General features: G+C 36.5%; 1 protein-coding gene across 1 annotated transcript in view; it reads left to right on the forward strand.

Moving 5' to 3' along the window:
* Positions 1–26,105, forward strand: part of HTR2C (5-hydroxytryptamine receptor 2C) — a gene marked incomplete at both ends in the record, with an annotated part of 77,846 nt that overhangs the window by 36,806 nt on the left and 14,935 nt on the right. Inside the window, one exon of the mRNA XM_084258785.1 lies at positions 20,966–21,166. Coding sequence (XP_084114911.1) covers positions 20,966–21,166 — 201 coding nt within the window. The remainder of the gene's footprint in view (positions 1–20,965; positions 21,167–26,105) is intronic.

The following is a 26,105-nucleotide window of genomic DNA, read 5'->3' on the forward strand; positions in this document are numbered from 1 at the left end:
TAAATCTACAGTTTGCCTATCAAAGCTGAATAATTTATCAGTTTATTTCTAAATGCACGCTATGAATAGAAAATAAGAGAATTATTATTGCAGAAAGCTTCTTTCTGGGAAAGTTTTCATTTTCTGGAAGTTACCACTTGTTCTTAGCACTTTACTTCATTAGTCATCCTTTAATAACCACCAGTTCATGTTCCAAACAAAGTTCCTCATGGTAAAACAACCACTTCTTTTTGTGTCACCTTTTCCTACTGCTATGTGCAGCCACAATTCTTGACATATTTTACATCTTACTACCTTCCCTTATTTACTTTACTAATCTGTGAATGGTTATTTACTTACCCAAATGGATTTTACCCAGAAAGTATTATATGTGGGTACAGACACATCAAAATTCTGTGGTTCCCTCTTGGTTACTGCAGTTTTGTTTCTCATCCCTTACATGGCTTACATAATTTAAAAATCTACATTTTTGTAAACCAGGCCATATTTTATGTTAATATTTTCTAGTGTCTTTGACAAGCACAGAATTTGTTTAGAGGGAATGATGACAATGCCATCTTATTAAGCCCTAATAACCTGGTGTTGAATTGTAGTAGTAGATACTAGTTTTCGTTCTTCTCATGAGTATTACCAGATTATAATTTGAATTATTATGATCAATAGTGGAAATCTTGTTGAATAAAAGAAAAGTAAAAATATCATAGAGTATAACTAGTTTTTTAATATTTTACCTAACAAAATGTCCTTTAATATTTATGATTAATTTTTTTAAAGATTTATTTATTTAGTTATACATACAAGCACTGGGTACAGTCAGAAGCATGGGAGTGTGAGAGAATTCACCAGAGCCAGAGCGGGGAGCAGAGCAGGCAGAAGGACCGAAGTACACTGCTGAGGGGAGCAGCGGGCGGCAGAAGAGGTCTGCGCGCCATGTGGGACCTTCACTTGGTGGCCGGGGATCCAACCAGCACTGCAGAGGCTGCGGGCAGCTTCACAACCCAGCGCTCAACCGCTGTGCCACCGGGGAGGCCTATGATTAATTTTTTAAAATATACTGTAGAATTACGAAATCAAAAAGAATTTTACATTTACATTCATAAAAACAGTTATACCACACTGCTGATGAAAATCTACCCCCAAAAAACCATCATATACAGCCAAAATATTTTTCAGTCTCCTTTATTAATGTATACAAGCATTTAAAGCTACACCCTTGATGATTATGTAATGTCAGAAACAGACTCAAGAAGTATGGATTTGGAAACACTTGATGGCAAATTGGTGAGGGAGGTCCATTAATTCCTTCATAAATTTCTTCCAAAGTAGGATAAAACAGTCCAGTGAAAAGTGCTATCCCCATCTTGAAAACTGGTTCAGTATATTAAGTCCAAATTCATTGTCTATATTACCAAATTACAGTTGAAATGTAGAATATTTGGATAGTTCAAAGGAACTGTTTGTGATATCATATCGGATGTTTTTGGTAGTCTTCATATTCAGTCTTGGGAGAAGATGCAAGGCAGGAGAGGTTTTTCAGTCAGAAGGATCTAGAAATGAGATAAATGTAGAAGTCCAAAAGTTGAGATCCTGCCCCCAGACAGAATGGCAGGTTAAGTCTCTAGTCAATGAAAGATCTCTTCAATAGTAAAGCTGTTAAAATATCTAGAAGCCAAGCCAGGAACCAAAGCTCTGAGACCAGCTGCTGAGCAGTCTGGCCTCTGAAGACAAACTTGGTTGTGAAGAATTCCTAAGGGGCCTCCCTGGTGGTGCAAGGGGTTAAGACACAACCTATGAAGCTCACCGCAGCCACTACAGCACAAGTTCGAGCCCCAGCCAGCGAGGTGACACACATGGCGCAGCAGCCCTCTCCTGCTCACCCACTGCTCCCCTCAGCAGTGTATTTCAGATGATCTGCCTATTCTGTTCCCCACTCTGTCTCTGGTGAATCCTCTCACCCCCCAAAACTCTGGCCTGTACCCCAGTTCTTCCATGTATAAATAAATAAATCTTTAAAAAAAAAAAAAAGAAAAGAATTCCTAATACACTACAAAGACGTCTCTCATTGGTTTAGATTCTGGGTGGGGCTGATTATGTCAATAATCACAGGAATTGTGACACCATGGAACATGTAGACTGACATCTACATCATTAACTGAGCTAATGTATGTACTACATTAATTCATTACTAAAAGTCCATTTCTATCCATCACCATATCATTTTCCCCTTTTAGACAACTTACCCACCACCCTTTCTTCTTCCTTTCTCATAACCACTAATTAGTCTTATGGACCAAAAGTTTATTTTTTTTTAATTTACTTCACATTTACTTTCTTGTTATTTATATATGGCTGAACCTAGAAGGAATTATGCTTAGTAAAATAAAACTAGATAAAGCCAAACTCTCCATGATTTTACTCATATGTGGTATATAGAGAGATCCTTTAAACTTACAATTAAGGTTATTCATCATAACTTAATATACTACCAATAATTAAATGACAGTTACTTTGAAGTACAAGTAAAATGGTTTAAAATAAGCCTGTAACATACTAAAAAAAACCTTCTTATCTCAGACATGAAAATTATTTCTCTATGTAGTCTTGTCACTTCTTATTCATTCTTTTCAGAACATAATGTATATTACTTTTGTCGTAGCTCTTGATTCATTGTATTGTGTTTTGTGCAAGTCCAGTCTATGAATAATTAATGTTGTGGCTATACTTGTTCTTGTGGTTCTTTTTATGACTGCAAGATGACTTTCAGAAATAAACTTCAGGAAATTTTGAAAAAAATTAAGATTCATTACTTATAAAACCTGAAGATAGAACACCTGTGTCCACAATAAGGTCAAGGTAGAGAGAGGAAATGTACTTGAACCTGGGGTTCTGCCTTCATTGTGGTCAAGGCTGAGGGTCTAGATTTTCCTGGAATTTCTTTTTTTTTTTTTTTTAAGATTTATTTATTTATTTTCACAAGCACTGGGTACAGTCAGAAGCCCGGGAGGGTGAGAGAATTCACCAGAGCCAGAGGGGAGAGCAGAACAGGCAGACTGACGAAGTACACTGCTGAGGGGAGCAGCGGGCGGCAGTAGAGGTCTGCGCGCCACGTGGGACCCTTGCCAGTGGCCGGGGATCGAACCGGTGCTGCAGAGGTTGCGGACAGCTTCATAGCCCAGCGCTCAACCGCTGCGTCACCGGAGAAGCCCTGGAATCTCTTTATTAGTGAATTAAAAACATGAAAGCTGGAAATTGAAGTATGGCAGAGAAAGAAAGAAGGGAAAGAGAGGCTAGGAGGGACGGAGGGGAGAGGAAAGGAGGGAGGAATAGAATGAGAGAGAGAAGGAGAGAGGGGAGGATGAAGGGGAGAAGGGAGGGCGGGAGGGATACAAGCAGGCCCCAAATAATTGTCTAAATCAATGAGGATCTGCAAAACAAAGGCGTTTCCCTGTGAGGAGACATCCTGATTCTTTTTTCTAGTTCTTTGGCTGGCAATAAGTTTATTTATCTAGTCCACTTTGAAGTGGATACTTCAGAATCAAAACTTAAGTCAGGGACTTATATTTCAAGATGAAAAGCCCTCTCAGAATTTATACTACAAAACAAATTTTTTTCAAGGTATTGCTGTACATACACACACATACACACACACACAAATGCATAAGGTATTATACAAATGCTTATATATTTTCAATAGCATATATTTTACAAATGCTTATATATTTTAAAATAAATTTTTATTGAAGCGATATTGGTTTATAACCTTAAAGTTTCAGGTGTTACAGCATTCTAATTGGACGTCTGTATCTATGCTACAGCATTATCACTACCAAAATCTAGTTTCTATCCATTACCATACACTTAACCTCCATTACCTGCTTCACCCATTCCTCTAATGCGCGTTTCTTTTTATCTAATGCTCTAAGAATTTGCGTATGGTTTTTGCGGTAAGTTATACACAATAAACAAGAGTTCACCTTGGTGGAGGGTGAAAATCAATACATATTCCTAATAAAGACTTTTCAAAGAATGGTAAAGTTTTATCTTAATACATTCCAAGTAAACAGCCGGTATAATAATAATATGTGTGTATAAGAATCAATAGAAAAAAGTATATAGCAATAAATCATACTTATTGTTAATAAATGAAGCATCAAAATTGATAGTAAAAGAAACCATGCATTAAAAAAAAAAGTTTTTATGAGACCAATTAACAGTTACCAGAAAGGAAGGTGAAGGGAGGTGGGTAAATTAGATAAAAGAAGACAATTGCATAGTGAAAGGCAGAATGGGGTTTTTAGTGGTGACCTTAAGGTAACATATAAATGTGGGTTTTTTTAAAAGATTTATCCATTTTTTATACATATAAGCACTGGGTACAGTTAGAAGTGCAGGAGGGTGAGAGAATCCGCCAGAGCCAGAGCGGGGAACAGAACAGGCAGATCAACAAAGTACACTGCTGATGGGAGCAGCGGGCGCAGTAGGAGAGGTCTGCACGCCATGTGGGACACTCGCAGGCAGCCAGGGATCAAACCCGTGCTACAGAGGCTGCTGGAAGTTTCATAGCCCAGCGCTCAACCGCTTCGCCACCGGGGAGGCCCTAAATGCATTTATTTTTAATGATGCACACCTCAAACTTATATAATGCCATAATGCAATCAATACTACTTAAATAAATAAAAAAGTAAATAAAAGAATTAAATGTGAAAAAAGAAAACATTTTAGATAAGTTTAAATTCTACTTCATTTTATATTCAAAAATAAATTCTGGAAAGTTTAAAATGTTGACTATTTAAAATCTATCCAAAGAAAAAAACAGAAGAAATGCAACAGGTGGGACAGGATATTTACTCAACTATTGGAGATTTACTTAACATCCGAGATGAAGAAACCGTAGATGATTACACAAATGTGAAGACTAACAGATTTGGTGACGTTAATATAAAATTTCTGACTACAGCAACATTTCATAAAAATGCGAAGCAGACTAGGACAAAAGAAATGCAGCAAAAAGTAAAAACAAGCAAAATTAAGAGATAAACAACTGACAAAATATTTCAGACAGTTACTAAATTCTAATTCTGTGTTATAAAATACACCACTTGTTTTATTCAGAAGAACGCCTCTAAGTTTATGCACCCCATAGATGATGAGAAATAAATATGAATTTGATGTTTTCATTCACACCTAAATTCAAAATCACTGCTGCCATGCTCTATATCAGTAATATGGTCTCAGTGTGCAAAATTTTCTACAAATGCAACTTCTAATCTCTGTGATATTACAAAATTAAGATGTGTTTTTAACAGAAACATTGCATCAGCAAAATAGATGGTGGAATAAGGACTTCCAAAATTCTTTCTTCTTTAAAAGTGAGTCAGAATTAACTAACTTACATCTCTAGAAATTAACTAGGGACTTTCAGCATTCTAGGGAATGTTTATTCAAGAAAAATGAATCTTGGTAAGAACATTCATCTGTGTGACATGTTATCATTGTTAGCATTGCCCTATTCTCAATACCCCTTTCAGCCTCCAAGGTAACCTGAAAACCAACAGTCTGCAGTAAAAGAGGGAACAGAACAAGATTAGAACTGCAGAGATCCATTTCCAGAGAACTGTCTGGTGCTTTCCTGAAAGAATTAACACCAATCCTTCAAAAACTCTTCTAAAAATTAGAAGAGAGGGGAACTTGTCCTGACTCTTTTTATGAAACTAGTATACTGATACCAAAACTAGAAAACGGCATTTCAAAAACAGAAGCAAAACTACAAATGAAAAGCCCTTATGAATTTAGATGCAAATATCCTCAAAATGAAAAGCCCTTATGAATTTAGATGCAAATATCCTCAGCAAGATAGCAGGAACCTGAATCCACTAACATACAAAGAGAGTTAAATACAAGACAAATGGGTACTTTCCCAGAAGTGCAAAGTTTGTTCAATATATGAAAATCAACCAAATATATAAATCACACATATAATGCTTTTATTCTATGAAATTGTATGTCAATATTGCCTCTGGTCCCCTCTAGAAGTTTTAGAAGGAGTCCGTTTTCTGTTAAAAAAAAAAATTCACAGTCACTTTTAATGGTCTCATTATTCTGCAGAGAGAACTGTTTGAATAGAGGATAAATAAAAAGTATAAAGCATTATTAAAACTTACCATCTGGGGATGTTTGAAAATGGGGTGCATGAAAGTGATGAATAAGCATTGGTTTCAACCTATGATGTAAAAGAAAGGGAGATCCTGGGAATATTCAAGGTCAAATAACCCAAGTTCACTTGGAGATGTATTTCCAAATCTTAGATGATTACTGCCAGTAATCAAGAGTATCTCTTAACTAGAGAAACAGATGTAAGTGTGGATTAGAGGTTCACAAACAACACTTATGAAGGTAGTTTGACAAAGGCTGTAGATGGTGCCTTGTTGACCTAGAGTTATTTTGAGTGATCTAAAATCACAGTTGCTGCCTGATGCTTTAAGAAATCTGCCTGGGATCAGAAAACGTGTTGTTCACATTAGTATTGGTTGCTGTTAAACTAGACTTAAATAGATTATTTGGAAAACATGAACATACAAATTTAAGAAAATGCAAATTTATTTTAATAGTATTCTTGTATCTTTAGCTTAAAATGTATTGTAGAAAATAACATATCCCTCCAAATTCCATGGTAAGTTAATCGATAGCAACTAAAGAAGTTAGAATTATTGGTCTAAAAATTTCTAATTAATTACTTGGTCGGGAATCATTTATTCACAATTTAGAACAATGATCTTTAACAGTGTGCATTGTAGTGTTTATGAATATATTATTAGGCACTAAAGAGATTACTCTAAAATTCATAATAAAATGAAAAGAATATTTTTATTTGGTCTTCAGTGAGCATTAGAATGATAGAGTGGTCATGTAACTTATCATTCAGTACCTGTGAGTGTTAACAAATTTTAATCCAGCTAGTGTTGTCAAGACTTGACAAATTATGAATACTAGATAGTCTTTTGAGAAGTATTTTTTCTTCTATTGACTTAGAAATCACTCTAAATCAACGACATGGTCAGATAAGCTTTTTTTGTCTTCAAAAATAAATTACTGCATACAGGTGTGTTTGCTTTAACAAAATAAAGCCTAAATGAAATCTAGAAAATCCAGAGACATAAAGTTCAAGTCATAATTATAACTCACTATTTCACTCCTTTGCCTGCATCACTCTCTATCCCACCACTACTGAGAGGGAAGAGTGACATTTTACAGATATAATAAGTGTCCTCATTAATGTATTCTTGATTAGGCAGAGGGCACTAAAAAATATATTCATGATTTCTTCCTTGTCCTTATCCCCTTCCCAGTACCCAAGGTCCATAAAATTGCTTTCCATTCAACTCTGAAGAAAATATCAACAGAGAAATGGAAGTCTTTACCATTTGCCTCGAAGGGAGGTCTTGAGGTGGATCTAAAAGGAATTAGTTCAATCAGAATTCACATGGAGAGCTCCATCCATATGGCTTGGGAAACTATTTCAAGGGAGCAACTCTAGGGTGTTTTCAAAAGATATTATATGTCATATTTCACCTTTTAGGTGTCCTTGTGAACTTCAGGTTCACAAATTGTTTCAAGAGCCAAGCGACTTGAGAGGCGCAAGTATATAAGGCAGGATTAGCTCAGCTGAGTGGTTGTCAAATTGAGTAGACACAAAGCATCATGTGAAGATGATGCTTATAGTCCTGCAGTTTTGGCAACTAACTTGTGACACATATGGGGCATATGGGACAGTTCATTTCAACTGGGCTAACTTGGGCAAAACAGTTTATACAGCCCAGTTATATACATCCTCTAGTGTAGTATAAAGTCTATTTCTAGTGTTTAGGCATAGATGTTATTTTGTAAGGGTTGGGAGTGACGTTGGAGAGCACTTGTAACCCTTGACATATCCTGGCAGTTGTGTCAGAACTATTTTCTCTTTTAAGTTGATGGGAAATCATATTGTTGGAGATATGTGGTTTATGTTTGAGTAAGAGGGGGGTTATTAATTACAAGACTTCTTGATCATTTAGGCTATTAGTTATTGCAGCCAGTTCATCTGGAACAGAAGACCAGGCTGGAAGAAGCCTTCATGGAAATCATTCACACAGAGAAACATCAATACACAGCAAACCCTTCGACAGCAACTGGAACTCTGTGGTGCAGCGGTTAACCTTCACATGGGCGGGGAGGTTGAACATCCTGCATAGTGCTGCCAGGAAATCCCTATTTTATACTAAAAGGGCACTGGCTGGTTGCATATGTAGGATGTCCCATCTCCCTGCCCACTTCGTCGGGACAGATGCTGGAAACACCACTCTGCTTTACCGAAGAACCATGAAATCTACGTGTCGTGTCAAGGAAATGTAAATACTGAGCTGTATCACCAGTAAGGCACTCTGACAAATATATTTAGTAGAGGATAGTGCACTGAATGCTGTGATCTTGGTTAGAGACAGTGAGTATGTAAGGGGATCTGTAAGCTTTGAGCAAGTAGGGATGGAAACTGAAGGTCCTGCAGAGCTAGCCACTCCACTAGCCATACAGGTAATGCCTTTGGGATTAGACCTCCTATCCTGAGCATGGCACCAAAGTAGAGGGATTTAGTAGTTGGGCATATTTGCTTGGGTGCTTAGAGGCAGAGTACCTAAAGGAAAGTAGGATCCAATTCCTACATGCAGAAAGAAGCAAAGGTAAGAGCCTGAGAAGCAGTCCAGAATTTCAGGTCTGAGGATCAAGGTAAAATGATAAATTAAAAAATATATAGATATATAGATATATAGATAGATATAACTTGCAACATCAGAAGCAATAGATTTGGGCACAGTAGCCCAGAGAAGAGCTAGTAATTTTAAATCAAGTTAAAGTGGGTGGAAAGAGTCTATCAGGGAAGAATCAAGCTACCAGAGGAGCTTCATGATTCCAAGGGATAAAGTTAGTGGCCTGTCACCCAAAACATTTAGAAGATGTAAAATTGATGCCAGATGCAGTTTTCAATCATATCCAAAGAACTGAGTCAAAGGCAAGTTATCAGGAAATATCCAGAGCAGACTGAGTGGTCAAAAACAGCAGGGGAGAGGCTGTAATAAATTAGAAAAGCACAATCCAGCCATTTCTGCAGGGGAGGAAGTGATCTCAGAATAAAAATTGATTTTTATTTAAAATTAAGAGTCATTTAAATAGAATAAATATATATAGGTATAGATTTTATACACTGATTTATATTTAATTTCCCAATTTTCACCAAAGAAAGCTGAAAATTTCACTATGAACCTGTATATGAAAGTTCCTGATCTATAGGAGACACTCTAGCAGACAAACAATGCTGCCAATAGCACCAACTTGAGTGACAGCTTAGTTTTCTGGGGTGCTATTGAGTTTTCCAGAGACTTTAAGTTAGCAGTCACATTATCCAGGCCATCTCAAAAGATTTTGGTGTTCTAAAAGGGGTTTATAAACTATGCAATCAAATCTGGGTTAAGTTTCCAGTCAACTAGCCTCAGTTTGGCACTCTTCAGTAGGTGACAGTTAGGCCAATAGTAGGATAAGAAAAAGGCTGCCTCAGGGTTGGGGATTCAGTGCATTTTTACCTTTTTGCTTGCCTCAGCAGTACAGTCTCTGGAATTTTGGACTCAGTGCATTTTGTGGTTTCATGTCTAAGGATTCAAAAATTCCCTGAAAATCCATGGGTAAACTGTTGTTTCTAGCATTCCCTTATAATTGTCTATTGAGTCTGTAGAGGTATATCCTCTTTTGTCACTGATAAGTATTGTTAATTTGTGTCTTCAGCTTTTATTTCCTCCTTACCCTGTGTAGAAGTTATCAATTGGTCTTTTCAAAAAAACAGCATGTCATTTCATTGAATTCTATTATTGTGTTACTGCTTTGGTATTTATTATTTTCTTTCAAAACTGTGGATTTAATTTGCCTTTCTTTGTCTAGGACTTTAATATGCAACTTAGATCATGACTTTGAAACATTTCTCTTTTCTATGATAAACCATTAATTTAGAAATTTCCCTATGAATACAGTTTAGCAGCATCACATTTAGTTCAAGTTATTTTCTGATTTAATTTGAGTCTCCCTCTTTGAAACACAGACTACGTAGAAGTATGATGTTTAATTTCCAAATACTTGGGCTTTTTAAGATTATTTTTGTTATTTTTTTAGATTAATTCTTTTAAGACTGACTATATATTGTATAGTATCAATTATCCTAAATTCTTAAGATTTATTTTATGGCCCAAGATATGGTTTTTCCTGGTCAGTTTTCCAGGGGCTCTTGAAAGGAACGTGTATTCCCTTATTGTTGGGTGAAATGTTTTATGAATGTCAATTTGGTCAAGTTCACTGATAGCGTAGTACGGTTCTTTTATATCATTATCAAATTTCTTTCTATGTGTTCAACCAATTATTGCAGAAAAGATGCTGACATCTCAAAATTATGATTGTACTTTGGATTTTGCCTTTCTTTTCTTTTGCCTTATAAAAATTTGAAGCCCTATTATCGCGTGCCTAAATATTTAGGATTGCTATATTTCTTTGATGACTGGACATTTTTCTCATAAAATGGCCTGTGTTATCTTTGGTAATATTCTGTGATCTGAAATTTGCTTTGTCTGATATTAATATAACAACTCTACCATTCTTTTTTTTCCCTCCAGCATTCTTTTGATTAGTGTTTCATATTTCTTTTTCCATTCTTTTACTATTTATCTATCTATACCATTATATTTAAACCTGCAGGGTTCTTATAGACAGCATGTAACTGGGTTCGGGTCTTGTTTACTTTTTTTTCTTTATATCCAACATTCTACTCTCTGAAAATTGGTATAATTTATACTTTATACCATTTGTATTTAATGCAATGACTGATTTATAAATATTTAGATTCTTGTATAGTACTTCATTGTTTTCTGTTTATCCCTTCTCTTTTTCATTCTTTTTTTTTTCTATTTCTTAATTATTTGGGGTTATGCATTTCACTTTGGTATTCCATTTTTATTGATCTACTGCTATTTTGCCTATATAAATTTTTATAGATTTTTTTTGGTGATTGCTGTCTAGATAAAAATATGCATACCTATATTTCAAAATTCCTTGATACTTAGAATTTTATCCCCTCAAGTGAATATTAAAAACTTGCAACCACGTAGATTTCTTTAAATACCTTTGTTTCAATTGTAATATGAAACACATTATGTACATTGAGAAGCGTCTCAATGTTATCACTTTCATTTCAGACATTCACATCTATTTTAAAAGCATAAGAAAAATAGTTGATTATCTTTCCCAGATTTTTTAACATTTCTGTTGTTCTTTACACATTCTTCAAGTTTACAAGTTTTCTAGTAATATAATTTCTTTCCTTCTGAGAACCTATTTTAACATTTTTAGAGCAATCTCCTGGCAATCAGGTCCTCAGTTTCCCTTTATATGAAAATCTCTTTCTCACTGAGTTATTAAATATATTTTTACTAGATATAGAATTCTATTATTATGATTATACTGCCTCTGTCTTCCTTGGTTTTTTTTTTTTTTTTTTTTTACTTATTTTTTTTTTAAAATAAATTTTATTGTTATATTCCCCATACAATTGCAGCCCCCCCATTCTGACCCCAATCCCTCCCCTCCTGCCCCCCTAAAAGTGTCTCTGGTTCATAGTTTTTTGTTGATTTTGATTTTCACTATCTTATAGTTATTCATTTTCCTGGTCCCTTATTTAAGTTTTCTAGATTCCTGCTATGAGTGAGACCATCCGGTATTTTTCTTTTTCTTTTTGGCTTATTTCGCTGAGCATGATCCCTTCCAGCGCCATCCATGTTGCTGCAAATTGCATGTGTTTATCTTTTTTGAATGCTGAGTAATATTCCATGGTATATATGTACCACATCTTCTTGATCCAGTCATCTAATTTTGGGCATTTGGGTTGTTTCCAAAGCTTAGCTATTGTAAACAGTGCTGCTATAAACATAGGGGTGCAGGTGTTCTTTGGAATTGATGTTTCTGTGTCCTTTGGGTAAATACCTAGGAGTGGAATTGCTGGATCATATGGAAGCTCTATGTTTAGTAGGTCCAGAAATCTCCACACAGCTTTCCACAGTGGTTGGACCAGTTTGCACTCCCACCAACAGTGCAGAAGAGTTCCTTTTTCTCCACACCCTCGCCAACATTTGTTGTTGCTAGTTTTTTTAATATGTGCCATTCTCACTGGTGTAAGATGGTATCTCATGGTAGTTTTGATTTGCATTTCCCTGATGACAAGTGATGTTGAACATTTTTTCATATGCCTGTTGGCCATTTGCATTTCCTCTTCAGAGAAGTTTCTTTTAAGCTCTTCTGCCCATTTTTTGACTGGATTATTTTCTTTGTTGTTGTTGAGTCTCATCAGCTCTTTGCAGATTTTTGTGATCAGTCCTTTATCATTAGTGTTGGGTGCAAAAATGTTCTCCCAGTTGGTGGGGTTTCTCTTTGTTTTTGTTATTGTCTCTTTTGCTGTGCAAAAGCTCTTTAATTTGATGTAGTCCCAGCTGTTTATCTTTGCCTTCACTATCACTGCTTTGGGTGATGTGTCTGTAAAGATGTCTTTGATGTGCAAATCACGTAGTGTTTCGCCTATATTTCCTTCTATATATTTTATGGTTTCAGGTCTTATGTCTAGTTCTTTAATCCATTTTGAGTTGATTTTTGTGTATGGTGTGAGGTGGTGGTCAAGCTTCATTCTTTTGCATGTAGCGACCCAGTTTTCCCAGCACCATTTATTGAACAAACTTTCTTTGCTCCAATGCATATTCTTTGCTCCTTTGTCAAAGATTAGTTGACCATAAATCTGTGGGTTTATTTCTGGATTTTCTATTCGATTCCATTGGTCTGTATGTCTGTTCTTGTTCCAATACCATGCAGTTTTGATGATTATGGCTTTGTAGTATAGTTTGAAGTCTGGGAGTGTGATGCCTCCATTCCCTTCTTTTTTTTTCAGGAGAGCTTTGGCTATTCGGGGTTTTTTGTGATTCCATATGAATTTCATCAATAATTGTTCTATTTCTTTGAAGAATGACATTGAAATTTTGATTGGAATAGCATTGAATCTGTATATTGCTTTTGGAAGGATGGCCATTTTAATAATGTTTATTCTTCCAATCCATGAGCAGGGGATGTCTCTCCATTTCTTTGTGTCTACTTCTATTTCTTTTAACAGTGTTTTATAGTTTTCTTTGTATAGGTCCTTTACCTCTTTTGTTAGATTTATTCCCAAATATTTGATTTTTTTTGTTTCAATAACAAAAGGGATGGTCTTTTTGATTTCTTCTTCTTCAGATTTATTGTTTGTGTATAGGAAGGCTACTGACTTTTGCGTGTTGATTTTGTATCCTGCCACTTTACTGAACTGATTGATGAGTTGAATTAGCTTTTCTGTGGAGTTTTTGGGGTTCTCTATATATAATATCATATCGTCTGCAAATAGTGATAGTTTGACTTCTTCTTTTCCTATTTGGATTCCTTGGATGTCTTTCTCTTGTCTTATTGCCCTGGCTAGGACTTCCAGTATTATATTGAAAAGCAATGGTGAGAGTGGACATCCTTGTCTTGTTCCAGATCTTAATGGAATTGCTTTCAGCTTTTCACCATTGAGAATGATACTGGCTGTTGGCTTGTCATAGATGGCCTTTATGATGTTGAGGTATGTTCCTTGTATCCCAAGAATTTCAAGGGCTTTTATCATGAATGGGTGTTGCACTTTGTCGAAAGCTTTCTCAGCATCTATTGATATTATCATATGGTTTTTATATTTCTTTTTGTTGATGTGTTGGATAACGTTGATTGATTTTCGGATGTTAAACCATCCTTGTGCCCCTGGAATGAATCCAACTTGGTCGTGGTGAATTATCTTATGGATACATTGTTGGATTCTGATAGCTAAAATTTTATTGAGGATTTTTGCATCAGTGTTCATTAGGGAGATTGGCCTGTAGTTTTCCTTTTTTGTGTTGTCCTTGTTCGGTTTTGGTATTAGTGTAATGTTGGCTTCATAAAACGTGTTTGGTATTGTCCCTTCCTTCTCAATTTTTTGGAAGAGTTTGTGAAGGATAGGCACTAATTCGTCTCTGAATGTTTGGTAGAATTCATTTGTAAATCCATCAGGTCCTGGGCTTTTGTTTTTGGGGAGGTTTTTGATTACCATTTCAATTTCGCTAATTGTAATTGGTCTGTTTAGGTGTTCTATTTCTTCTTTATCTAGCTTTGGGTGATTGTAGAGTTGTAGGAATTTGTCCATCTCCTCTAGATTGTTGAACTTGTTTCCATATAACTGTTCATAGTAGTTACTGATTATTCTTTTGATTTCTGCTGTGTCCGTTGTGATTTCTCCTCTTTCATTGATGATCCTGTTTATTTGTGCTTTCTCCCTTTTTTCCTTTGTGAGCCTGGCTAGGGGTTTGTCTATTTTATTGATTTTTTCAAAGAACCAGCTCTTGGTTTCATTGATCTTTTGGATTGTTTTTTTAGTTTCAATTTCATTTATTTCTGCTTTGGTTTTTATTATTTCTTTTCTTCTACTGGTTTTGGGGTTTTTTTGTTGTTCTTTTTCTAGATCTTTGAGCTTCGAGATTAGGTTGTTTCTTTGCGTTCTTTCTTGTTTCTTGATGTGAGCTTCTATTGCTATATATTTTCCTCTTATTACTGCTTTTGCTGCATCCCATACATTTAGGATATTGGTGTCCTCCTTGTCGTTCAATTCAAAAAATTTTTTAATTTCTTCTTTGATCTCCTCATTAGTCCAATGGTCTTCCAGTAGTGTGGTTTTTAATCTCCATGAGGTAGGAAAGTTCCTTGCCTTCTTTTTATGGTTTATTTCTAGTTTGATGCCTTCATGGTCAGAAAAGATGGTTGATATGATTTCAATCTTGGTGTATCTGTTGATGTTTGTCTTGTGCCCCAGTATGTGATCGATCCTGGAGAATGATCCGTGTGCGCTTGAGAAAAATGTGTACTCCGTTTTTTTGGGGTTTAGTGTTCTATAGATGTCTGTTAAGCCCAATTGCTCTAGGTCCTTATTTAGAGCTTTAGTTTCTTTACTTATTTTTTGTCTTGTTGATCTATCCATTGTTGATAGTGGTGTGTTGAAGTCTCCCACTACGTATGTGTTTTCTCTGATGTCTGTTTTCAGAGAGGACAACAGTTGTCTGATATATTTTGGTGCTCCTTCGTTTGGTGAGTATATGTTAATGAGTGTTATTTCTTCTTGAAGTATTGTCCCCTTGATCATAATGTAGTGACCCTTGGGGTCTCTTTTTATCTTTTTGAGTTTGAAATCTGTTTTATCTGATATAAGTATAGCTGTTCCTGCTTTCTTTTTTGGTCCATTTGCTTGTAGGATTGTTTTCCATCCTTTAACTTTGAGCCTATTTTTATCTTTTGTAGCTAAATGTGTTTCCTGGAGACAGCAAAAGGTTGGGTTTTGTTTCTTAATCCAGGCTGCAACTCTGTGTCTTTTTATTGAAGAGTTTAGTCCATTTACATTCAGAGTTATTATTGATATGTTAACATCTGTATTTGCCATTGTGTTTGTCTTTCCTTTGATTTTATTTATTTATTCTTTTAATAACTTTTTTTTTTGGCCTTCTTTCATTGTTATTCGTCCCTCTGAGGTTCTGGCTTTAGGACTCCTTGTAGTATTTTTTGGAGTGGGGGTTTAGTTGCAATGAAATTCCGGAGTTTCTGTTTGTCTGGAAAGGTCCATATTCTTTCTTCAAAGAGGAAGGAGAGCTTTGCGGGATAGAGTATTCTTGGTTGGCATCTGTTTTCTTGGAGTCTGTTGACTATGTCCCTCCACTCTCTCCTTGCCCGTAGTGTTTCTTCGGAGAAGTCTGATGTCAGCCTGATTGGTTTTCCTTTGAATGTTATCTGTTTCTTCCCTCTTGCCAGCTTCATTATTTTTTCCTTGTCCTGGATTCTTGGGAGCTTTACTATTATGTGTCTTGCTGTATTTTTCCTTTCGTCGTGGAAGTTTGGTGTTCTTCTTGCTTCTTGTATATCAATTTTCAGCTCCTTCTTCACATTTGGGAAGTTCTCTTCAATTATCTCTTTGAATATTTTCTCTGTTCCTACATCTCTCTCCTCTCCTTCTGGTATTCCTATAACTCTTATATTTCCTTTCCTCATGGAGTCAGATAGTTCCCGAAGTCTTTCTTCGTTCTTTTTCCTTCGTACTTCTCTTTCCTTTTCTGTTTTGGTTCTTTTTATTTCTATGTCTTCAAGATTACTTATTCGTTCTTCCATTTCATCTATTCTGCTTTCATTGCTTTTCCCAGAATTCTTTAGTTCTTCCATTAATTCTTTGATCTCCTGCATTTCTTTTACTTCCCTCTTTAGGGACTCAATTTCTTTCTTCTGACCATTGTTTTCCCTCTCTAGGGACTCAATTGCATTCTTCTGATCGTTGATTATTTTTCCCTTATCATTGTTTTCCTTTATGACTTCTGTTAGTTTTTTAATCACGGCAATTTTAAATTCTCTTTCTGGAAGGCTCAGAAATTCTTCCAAGTTATTGTCTTTGCAATCTGGGGGCTGGCTTTCTTTTTGTGGTGTGCTTTTTCTCTGGAGAGTTGCTAGGTTGCGTGTGGTTCTTCTCTTCCCTACTGTCTGTTTTCTAATTTGCCGTATGCGTTGGGACACTGTGTAGTTGGGACTGGCCGGCATCTTGGGTGGGCTTCTCTGTTCCCCTCTGGTTCTTCCAGGAGTCATCTGTCAGTTTCAAGCAGTCTTTACTGGAGAAAGGTCCCTGTTCTAAAATGCCGATGTAGGGACACACTCCCCTGTGCGCCTGGTCTGCCCCGGCGGTGGGTTCCTGCAGGCCAGAGGGGGTCTGGCGTGGGCGAACTTCCCGCTCACCTCTGGCTCCTGAGGAAGCCTTCTGCAGGTAGTCTTTACTGAAGAAATGTCCCTGTTCTAAAATGGTGATGTGGGACACACTCCCTGCGTGTCTGGTCTCAGGCACACTCTTCTGCGCACCTGGTCTGCCCCAGCTGTGGGTGCTCGCTCTCCCTGTGGGCTCAGACTACTTGTTCGGAAGGGGCCCGGTGTGGGCAAACTCCCCAGCTGGCCACTAGCTCCTTCAGGAGCCTCTGCTGGCTTCAAGTCGCTAGGTGGTGCCAGAGATCTCTCCTAGAGCCCTTGGGGAGCTGATTTTCCACCCCGTGGGACAGGGAGCAGAGCGGGGATGGTAGGGTACACCTCAACGGCTTTGGGGTGCTGTGTCTGCCTTGTGCCCCACCGTCGTGGGGAACCCACGCCCCTAATTTCGTGCCCCGGGTCTCTGTTCCAAAGCCCTCAGTTCCAGGACGCGGGCTGTAGCCCAGATCAGTGGGTCGGGAATGGCGCCTTTTGAATCCTGCTCCCCTGCCTGGGCGCCTTGTTCCTGCTCACTCAGGATGGGCCTCCGCCGTCTCCCCCTAATTTCGTGCCCGGGTCTCAGTTCCAAAGCCCTCAGTTCCAGGATGCGGGCTGTAGCCCAGATCAGTGGCGCGGGAATGGCGCCTTTTGAGTCCAGCTCCCTTGCCTGGGCTCCTTGTTCCTGCTCACTCAGGGAGGGCCTCCGCAGTCTTCCCCTAATTTCGTGCCCCGGGTCTCAGTTCCAAAGCCCTCAGTTCTAGGACGCAGGCTGTAGCCCAGATCAGTGGCGCGGGAATGGCGCCTTTTGAATCCAGCTCCCTTGCCTGGGCGCCTTGTTCCTGCTCACTCAGGGAGGGCCTCCGCAGTCTCCCCCTAATTTCGTGCCCCGGGTCTCAGTTCCAAAGCCCTCAGTTCCAGGACGCAGGCTGTAGCCCAGATCAGTGGCGCGGGAATGGCGCCTTTTGAATCCCGCTCCCCTGCCTGGGCGCCTTGTTCCTGCTCACTCAGGGAGGGCCTCCGCCGTCTCCCCCTAATTTCGTGCCCCGGGTCTCAGTTCCAAAGCCCTCAGTTCCAGGACGCGGGCTGTAGCCCAGATCAGTGGCGCGGGAATGGCGCCTTTTGAATCCAGCTCCCTTGCCTGGGCGCCTTGTTCCTGCTCACTCAGGGAGGGCCTCCGCAGTCTCCCCCTAATTTCGTGCCCCGGGTCTCAGTTCCAAAGCCCTCAGTTCCAGGACGCAGGCTGTAGCCCAGATCAGTGGCGCGGGAATGGCGCCTTTTGAATCCCGCTCCCCTGCCTGGGCGCCTTGTTCCTGCTCACTCAGGGAGGGCCTCCGCCGTCTCCCCGCAAGCCTAGGTCGCAGGCGCGGGGACCTGGGCAGCTGCGATCCGGTCCGGATCCGCGCCGCTTTCCGCACGCAACCTTACCGGGCGGCCGGGGCTGTGTGCTGGTGCTGGTCTCCTCCTGGGGGGCGGGGCTCTCTTTAATGGCGCCTGGAGCTCACCTCCGCGGCGGATCCTGCAGGGTTCGCCTCTCCCGTTCACGGGGTGTGGTGGCTGCAATAGTTCCTTTCCACTCACAGTCCCACTTGCTGCGTCCGTTTTTCTTGTTGGCCGTTTTGGTTTGTTGTTTCCCTCCTTTCTGCCGGTCGGAGAGTGCCGACTTTGTGGGCGGGGGAGGGGAGCAGGGTTCTGCGCTTCCCTCCCTTCTCGTCCTCTTTTATGGCAACTTTCTTCTTCGGGCAGTTTGCTGGAGTCGTCCGTTTATCTTCCGTGTCCCAGTTCTCACTGGGACCTGCCGCTTTTCCTCCCTATTAACTTTTTTTAATGGGAGATCTTACTCGCAGCGTCTCCTCGCCGCCATGTTGCTCCGCCCCTGTCTTCCTTGGTTTTTGATTAAAAAAATATGAAGTTATTCACATCATTGCTCCCTTATACAAAATGATTTTTCTCAGCTGCTTCAAGATTTTTTAGTTATATTTTGTTTTCACCATAGTATATTGTGTTTAGGTATAGGCATAATTTTCTTTGAGCTTAATCATTTGGGTTTTGCAAAACTTCTTAAGTCTGTACATTTATTTTTTCATTAAATATGTGAGTTAAAGTAAAGCAGAAAAATATTCAGAAAAAATAACAGGTTTAATTATCTATTGGAATGAAAAACAATCCCATATTTTTTCCTTCCATATTTTTCTGCATGTTTTGATCATTGAAATGTTTTGATCATTTCTTTTTTTTTAATTGAGGTAACCTTGGTTTACAACATTAGATATGATGCAAGATTTTAGGATTATAATTATACAGAATTATCACACCTCTCCAAATATATGTTACCACACCAGGCCCACCACCAAGGCCCTCATAATCCTCCACCATTTTATTTATAGTCCATTGTTCCCTCCCCATTTTAATCTTTACACTCCCCTCCTCTTCTTTTTTTAAATTTAGGCAATGTTGGCATACATCGCTTTTTATACAAACTCTAGATTTCTAGGGCTTTTTTTTTTTTTTGGTTTGTTTTTTACTGCAGCTGTTTTGTTTCTTTTTAGTCCACATATAAATGAAGCCGTGTAATATTTGTATTACTCCTTTGAATTATATTGCTTGCATTATCCCCTCCAGTTCCATCCCTGTTGCTGCAAATACTGGATGCTTTAAACCATTATTTCTTCTAATTTATTTTTCTGTGTCAACCTTTCCCCTCTTCTCAGATTCCAATGGCTCAAAAGTTAGACATACACATGTTATCTCACGGTTTCCTTCTAAGTTGATTTGTTTTCAATTTTTCTCACTTTTGTTCAGTTGAGCTATTTCTATTGATCTACAGTCACTTTTAATGACTCTTCATCTGTCATCTCCTTTCTTCAACTGCAACCATCTAGTGATTTTTTTTATTTCTGATATTGTGGGGTTTTTTTCAGCTTTGAACATGTCACTTGATTCCTTTTATAAGTTCTACTTCTTATTTGATAATTCCTCTTTCTATTCATTTCAGGATCATCTACCCTCCCTTCATTGAGCATGGTTATGGAAGCTTTTTTGAAATCTTTGTTTATTTCTGTCCTGTACAATTTCTGAATTTAATGTATTTGAAATATATTTACTGCATTAATATTTATAACATTGATGACTTTTGGTAAATTATTAGAATTAAGTGGATTTTAATTATTTATATATAAAGTTTTACTTAAGAATGACTTATGTATTTTATCAGTTTGTTCTTTATTATATATCAAAGGATAAAAAATTTGTTAACAAATGTGAAAAGATATGATATTGAATAACTCTTGCATTCTTGGAATAATTTTTTTTCACATGTTTTATTATGCCTTTGATACTTGGTTGGATTCGATTTGTCAGTATTTTCTCTCTAACTTAGAATCTATATCAATGAATGTTATTTATCTCAAATCTTTTTTTCAGTGTTTTGTAGGTTTGTATATTGCCATATTGTTTTTTTATGAAATGAATTGGAGAATTTTAAACTTTTTTATGAATGTTCACATTTCTTTATATGCTAACTTAGAGAGATAAATTATAATGCCTTATTTTGGGTCTAAAAAAGATTTATATACTATGCATTCAAATCTGGGTTAAGTTTCTAGCCAACTATCCTCAGGCAGAAAATGTCACATAGTGTATGATTCCATTTATATGAAATATCCAAATTAAATAAACCCATAGAAATAAAAAACAGGTTAGAGATTTTCAGAGGCCGGTGAGGGGGAAATGAGGAGTCACTGCTTGGTATGTTGTTGCTTCCTTTTGGGATAATGAATTATTTGGAAATTTAAGTGATGGTCGCATAACATTGTGATTATACTAAATGCCACTGGATTTATACACCTTAATGTGATTAATTTTATGTGATGTATACCTCAATAAACATAATCACTAATGAAGGCATCCTCAATGTCATCATCATGGAAAATAATGGTCCCCAATTTCGCTTTCTTTGAAAATTTAAATTATGAAAGGAAGTATACGTAGAGTAAAATTTAAAACTACACTCAGTATAATTTGAATAATATGTCTATGCTTTCTTTCTGTTCTCTTTCAGATTATGTCTGGCCACTACCTAGATATTTGTGCCCCGTCTGGATTTCTTTAGATGTTTTATTTTCTACGGCGTCCATCATGCACCTCTGCGCTATCTCGCTGGATCGGTATGTAGCAATACGTAATCCTATTGAGCATAGCCGTTTCAATTCACGGACTAAGGCCATCATGAAGATTGCTATAGTTTGGGCAATTTCTATAGGTAATGAACTCCCCTGGCCATTAGAATTGCAGCGGCTATGCTCAATACCTTCGGATTATGTACTGTGAACAACGTACAGACGTCGACTGGTAACATTTGCGTTTAATCGGGATTCGTCTGTTTAGTAATTATTCTTAACCTATTTGTGTATCTAGGTTAACAATAATGTAATGTAATGTATAAGAGTATATAAATATAAATTTTTCATTTATAGTGCTAAATTATTTTATGCATCAATATGCCTATGAATTCTGCAACACAGATGCAAAATTTTTGAGATCTTTAAAACAATTGAAGATGAAAAATATATATGAAGTCTAAATTTTAAAAATAAAGCATTTAAATTCTAGAAAAGATAAATCTTTCTCAGAATTTTCATCATAATATTTTCATTCTAATGTCATCTTCTGTGGAAAAATTAATAGTGCAATATGAACCTTCATGAGGTAAAAATGTCTATGTTGTAAATCAACCTAAAATACACTATTTCCTTTCTGTTTTTAAATATCTTCTTGAACCATGATAATACAAAAAGAGAAAAATATATATGTATTTTTAAGATTTGGGGAGGTTGAACAGAGAAAAATGATTGTCTGAGATTTCACAACACAACTAACCACTATACGATCATGGTTATCTGAGGTTTCAAATGATTTTCTTCAATAATTTTTAATTCTAGTAACTGATAATATGATGATAAACAGGTACATGAAGAAGCAAGAAAGCATAATCCAGCTATAATTCAATAAAAGATAATACAAAGAAATGCAAGAAGGTTGAATTACCAAGCATAGACTTTAAGTAACTATTTGTAATGTGCATATGGAAATTACAACTTAAACTCAAATTGTTCAGCAAGGAACTACAAGTTAAAGAGTGGCATTTAAGATTTGAGAAACAACTAGAAAATCTGGAACCTAAGCACAAGAAAAACTAAGAATTTAGTTGGCAGAGTAGACATGGCTGACATGACGAATAATTGTGGTTGGTTAGAAGAAACTGCAATGAATGAAACAAGCAAAACTGGAAAGAGAGAGAAGGGAATACCAAGATAACAGGCAGAGTTCTACAAGAAGAGAAAACAATGGCAGAAATGTAATATTTGGTAAAATAATGGCTTTCCAAATTCATGAAAGACACAGATTCACACATTAAAGAAAAATGAATAAAAATAATTATACCCATCATAGTGACATTGAAAAATAAAGGGGAAAAAATTATGAAGATATCAACTTCAATAGAACAACAATAAGCTGAATGAATACCTTCCCAACAGAAACAATCAAAATCAGATTTTTAAATGATAGTGTCAATTTGTTAATAAAAAGTGAATAATGAATTAAAGTCATATATTTAGCAATGATATACTCCAAGAATAAAAGTGAAATACATTGTGAAAAAAGCAAAAGCTGGTAAAACAGAACAAAAGAAGCCTCCTACTTAAGAAATACTAAATGGTATTCTTAAAGCAAAGGAAATGGCAGCAGATGGAAAGTTGGAGATTAAAGAAAAGATTTAGAGCAATCAAAGTGGAAAATATGTGAATATATGTTTTAAAATTTTACTTATAAAATAATAATAATGACTTTTGTGGGTGAGTATATTTATGGAACTAAAATGCAGGAAAAATAGTATATAAGTAAAAAGAATTGAAAATAAATTTTTTATTGTCTAGGAGAGAAATAGAAATTATATTAAATATTAACTTTCAATGAATAAAATATAACATGTACATTCAAGGGTAATCACAACAGGAAAAGGAATGTTTAACTTCCAAATTGCAGAGGGAAATTATAAAGTAATATAAGGAGGCAATAAAAGATAGGTTAAGGAATGTAGATAGAATAGAACACAAAATATTTATCAAGATAGCAGAATTAAAGTCCAATATAACCATAATTATATTTATTGTAAATGAACTAAATATTCTAAGACTGTCAGGATGTGAAAAAATTACCCAACTGATGTGTTTGTAAAAGGCATATATAAAGCACAAGGAAAGTAAGGATCAAAAAAGGTACTTCACACAAACACCAACCAACAGAAAGATTATGTAGCTGTATTAATAATCTGTCAAATAGATTTTTCATCATTGAATGACAGTCGCGTGTCATTTAAAGATGTTTCTGTCAACAAGGGACCAATATACAGTGGTGATCCTAATAGGCTACACCATATATTCTTGGTGGTATGAGGCTATATATTATTATGGTTATGTAATTATACTTTATGATGTTGAACAAGAAAATTGCCTAATAAAATATTTATCAGAATAGTCTTTTCTTTATAAGCAATGGATGAGTGTAAGTCAAAAATGGACAGAACTATAAGAACAGACGGACTAATCTATAATCGCAGTGTATGATTTTCACATACCATCTCCAGTAATTGTATGAGGACAATGAATAAACCTGAGCCCATTTACTCATTACAAGCTATATACATAGCTCCATTATTTGCAAGGAAATATTAATAATATTTGACCATAAATTAATTCTAAAGACATTTCCAAACTGTTGGAATAATAAAATGTGTATTTTTGAATAAAATTGAAATGGATAAAAATGTTTACCAAAAAGGTAACTAAAAAAACTCCAAGTATTTGGAAATTAAGAAGTTGTTTCTCAGCAAACTTGGTCCCAGTCGATTTAGAATCCTCTGGTGAGTCTTCCCTAAACAATATGTGATTGTGTCATTTTACAATAATAATTTTCTCTCAATCATTCTTTTTTCCTGTATTAGTTGGCATGATATTGTAGGGAAGGGTTCTTCACACACACACACACACACACACACACACACACACTTTACTTGTTATTTATTTATTCATATTGCTAAAGACACATGAATTCTTTTGTAATCAATGTAAATTATTAGTTTTTAATTATTTTAATGCTCAAATTGTGCTAGATTTGTACAATGAGAACACCATTTGATATGACCCATGAGCATTTGAGCACTTTCGAACTTTCTAGCATGAATTATGCCAGGTATACCTCACTTTCTAAGCCCTGGTCCTGAAATCAGCCATTCTTTTTAGTGGTCAGTTGTTTTATGAACCAAGATATGGAATCTAAGCATGCTCATTACTACTAGAATACTGCTATGCCTATATATCTATGCCACTAATCCCAATCTCACACAGGATTCTTCTACTTTCTCAAATTTTATTGTTGTTCATTTTTCTCAGTGAGTAAACTACTCCTGAAAAGCATCAATATATTCATTTATTTATTATTTATTTATATATATATTAAGATTTATTTATTCATACAAAAGCTGGGGTACAGGCCAGAGGTGTGGGAGGGTGAGAGGATTCACCAAAGAAAGAGTGAGAAGCAGATCAGGCAGACAGTCCAAAAACACTGCTGAGGGGAGCAGCGGGTGAGACAGCAGAGGTCAGCTGCTCCATGTGGGCATCCCCCTGGCTGGCCAGGAATCGAAACTGAGCTCAACCCACTGTGCCACCAGGGAGGCCCCTATTTATTATTTATAGTTTATAAACCTGCAATACAACTAATTCATTTTAGAATTACTATCCTCATACCACTACCAATAAATTAAATGCTATGTTTAAAATTGTATTTCAATTTTTTGTCTTTATATTGTTTTCCACTAAAGGTGTACATATATATATATATATATATAATCAAAGCATTGTATTCAAAATGCTAGGATTAGTTTGATTATTTTTCTTCAGCGTGGTTCAGTCACTAGTTGTTTACATTTAGAATTTTTTTGGTTTCTGTATATATTCAGTAGTGATTTCTCCAAACTTGTCGACTTTAATTTTTTATTATGTAAAACCTTAATATGTTGTTCCAAAAGTTAAATTTTACATACACAGAGAGAATTGCTATGGCTAGTTAGCCCATTAACTAATTTCTGGAGTGTAGTTCTGGAGATTTTGCAAAAAAACACTGTTTTTCCTTTCTTAGATAAGAGATAAAATATCACATATATGTCAATATTTTGCTGTTTTTCACTTTTTAATATATCCTAGAAGTCACTCTATTTCAATTAATAGCAAATGGTAGACATAAGATGAAATATCATGTAAAAGACCTCAACACTCCAATTAAAAATCTAACTTTGGGGCCTCCCCAGTGGCACAGCGGTTGAGCGCTGGGTTGCGAAGCTGCCCGCGACCTCTGCGGCGCCGGTTCGATCCCTGGCTGCTCCCCGGCCACCGGAGGAGGGTCCCACATGGCACGCAGACCTCTCCTGCCGCCCGCTGCTCCCCTCAGCAGTGTACTTGGGTCCTTCTGCCTGTTCTGTTCCCTGCTCTGGCTCTGGTGAATTCTCTCACCCTCCTGCGCTTCTGACTGTACCCAGTGCATGTATAAACCAACCAACCAACCAAATAAATAAATAAATAAATAAATAAAACATGCCTCTATTAAAAAAAAAATCACTATAAAAAAAATCTAACTTTGATTTTTGTTATACCCATTAGTAGTATGTTATGTGGAAATACCATCATTTATTTAACCAATCTCCTCATTTAAGTTTTCTAATAATTTGTGATCACCAATAATTCTACCAGCAGTAATCATGTACAAGTCTCCCTCTCTATATCATTACATAATTTTGAAAGATTATCTTCAACATAATTTCCTAGAAATGAAATTAATTTTTCAAGGTGTAAATGTGTACATATTCGTTTACTTAGAGTTTAAACATTTTTCAGAATTTAGGAATTTTCATTTTGTTAGAAGCTGAATCATTTTCATTCCCACCATTAATGTTGACAAAGTGCATTTCAAAATTTTGCCAATCTAATAGGTGAGAAAAGTTATATCTATGTAGTTTTAATCTGCATCTTTTTATTTTGGTTGAAATTGAGTTTGTTTACATACGTATGTTTAAGTTTTCTGTTACTAAATTAGTTTTTCACAAATTGTGACTTTTGTTTGTTCTTGGTTTTTTTTTTACCATA

This window comes from Talpa europaea (assembly GCF_964194135.1).
Source record: "Talpa europaea genome assembly, chromosome: X".
Classification (NCBI taxonomy): Eukaryota; Metazoa; Chordata; class Mammalia; order Eulipotyphla; family Talpidae; genus Talpa; species Talpa europaea.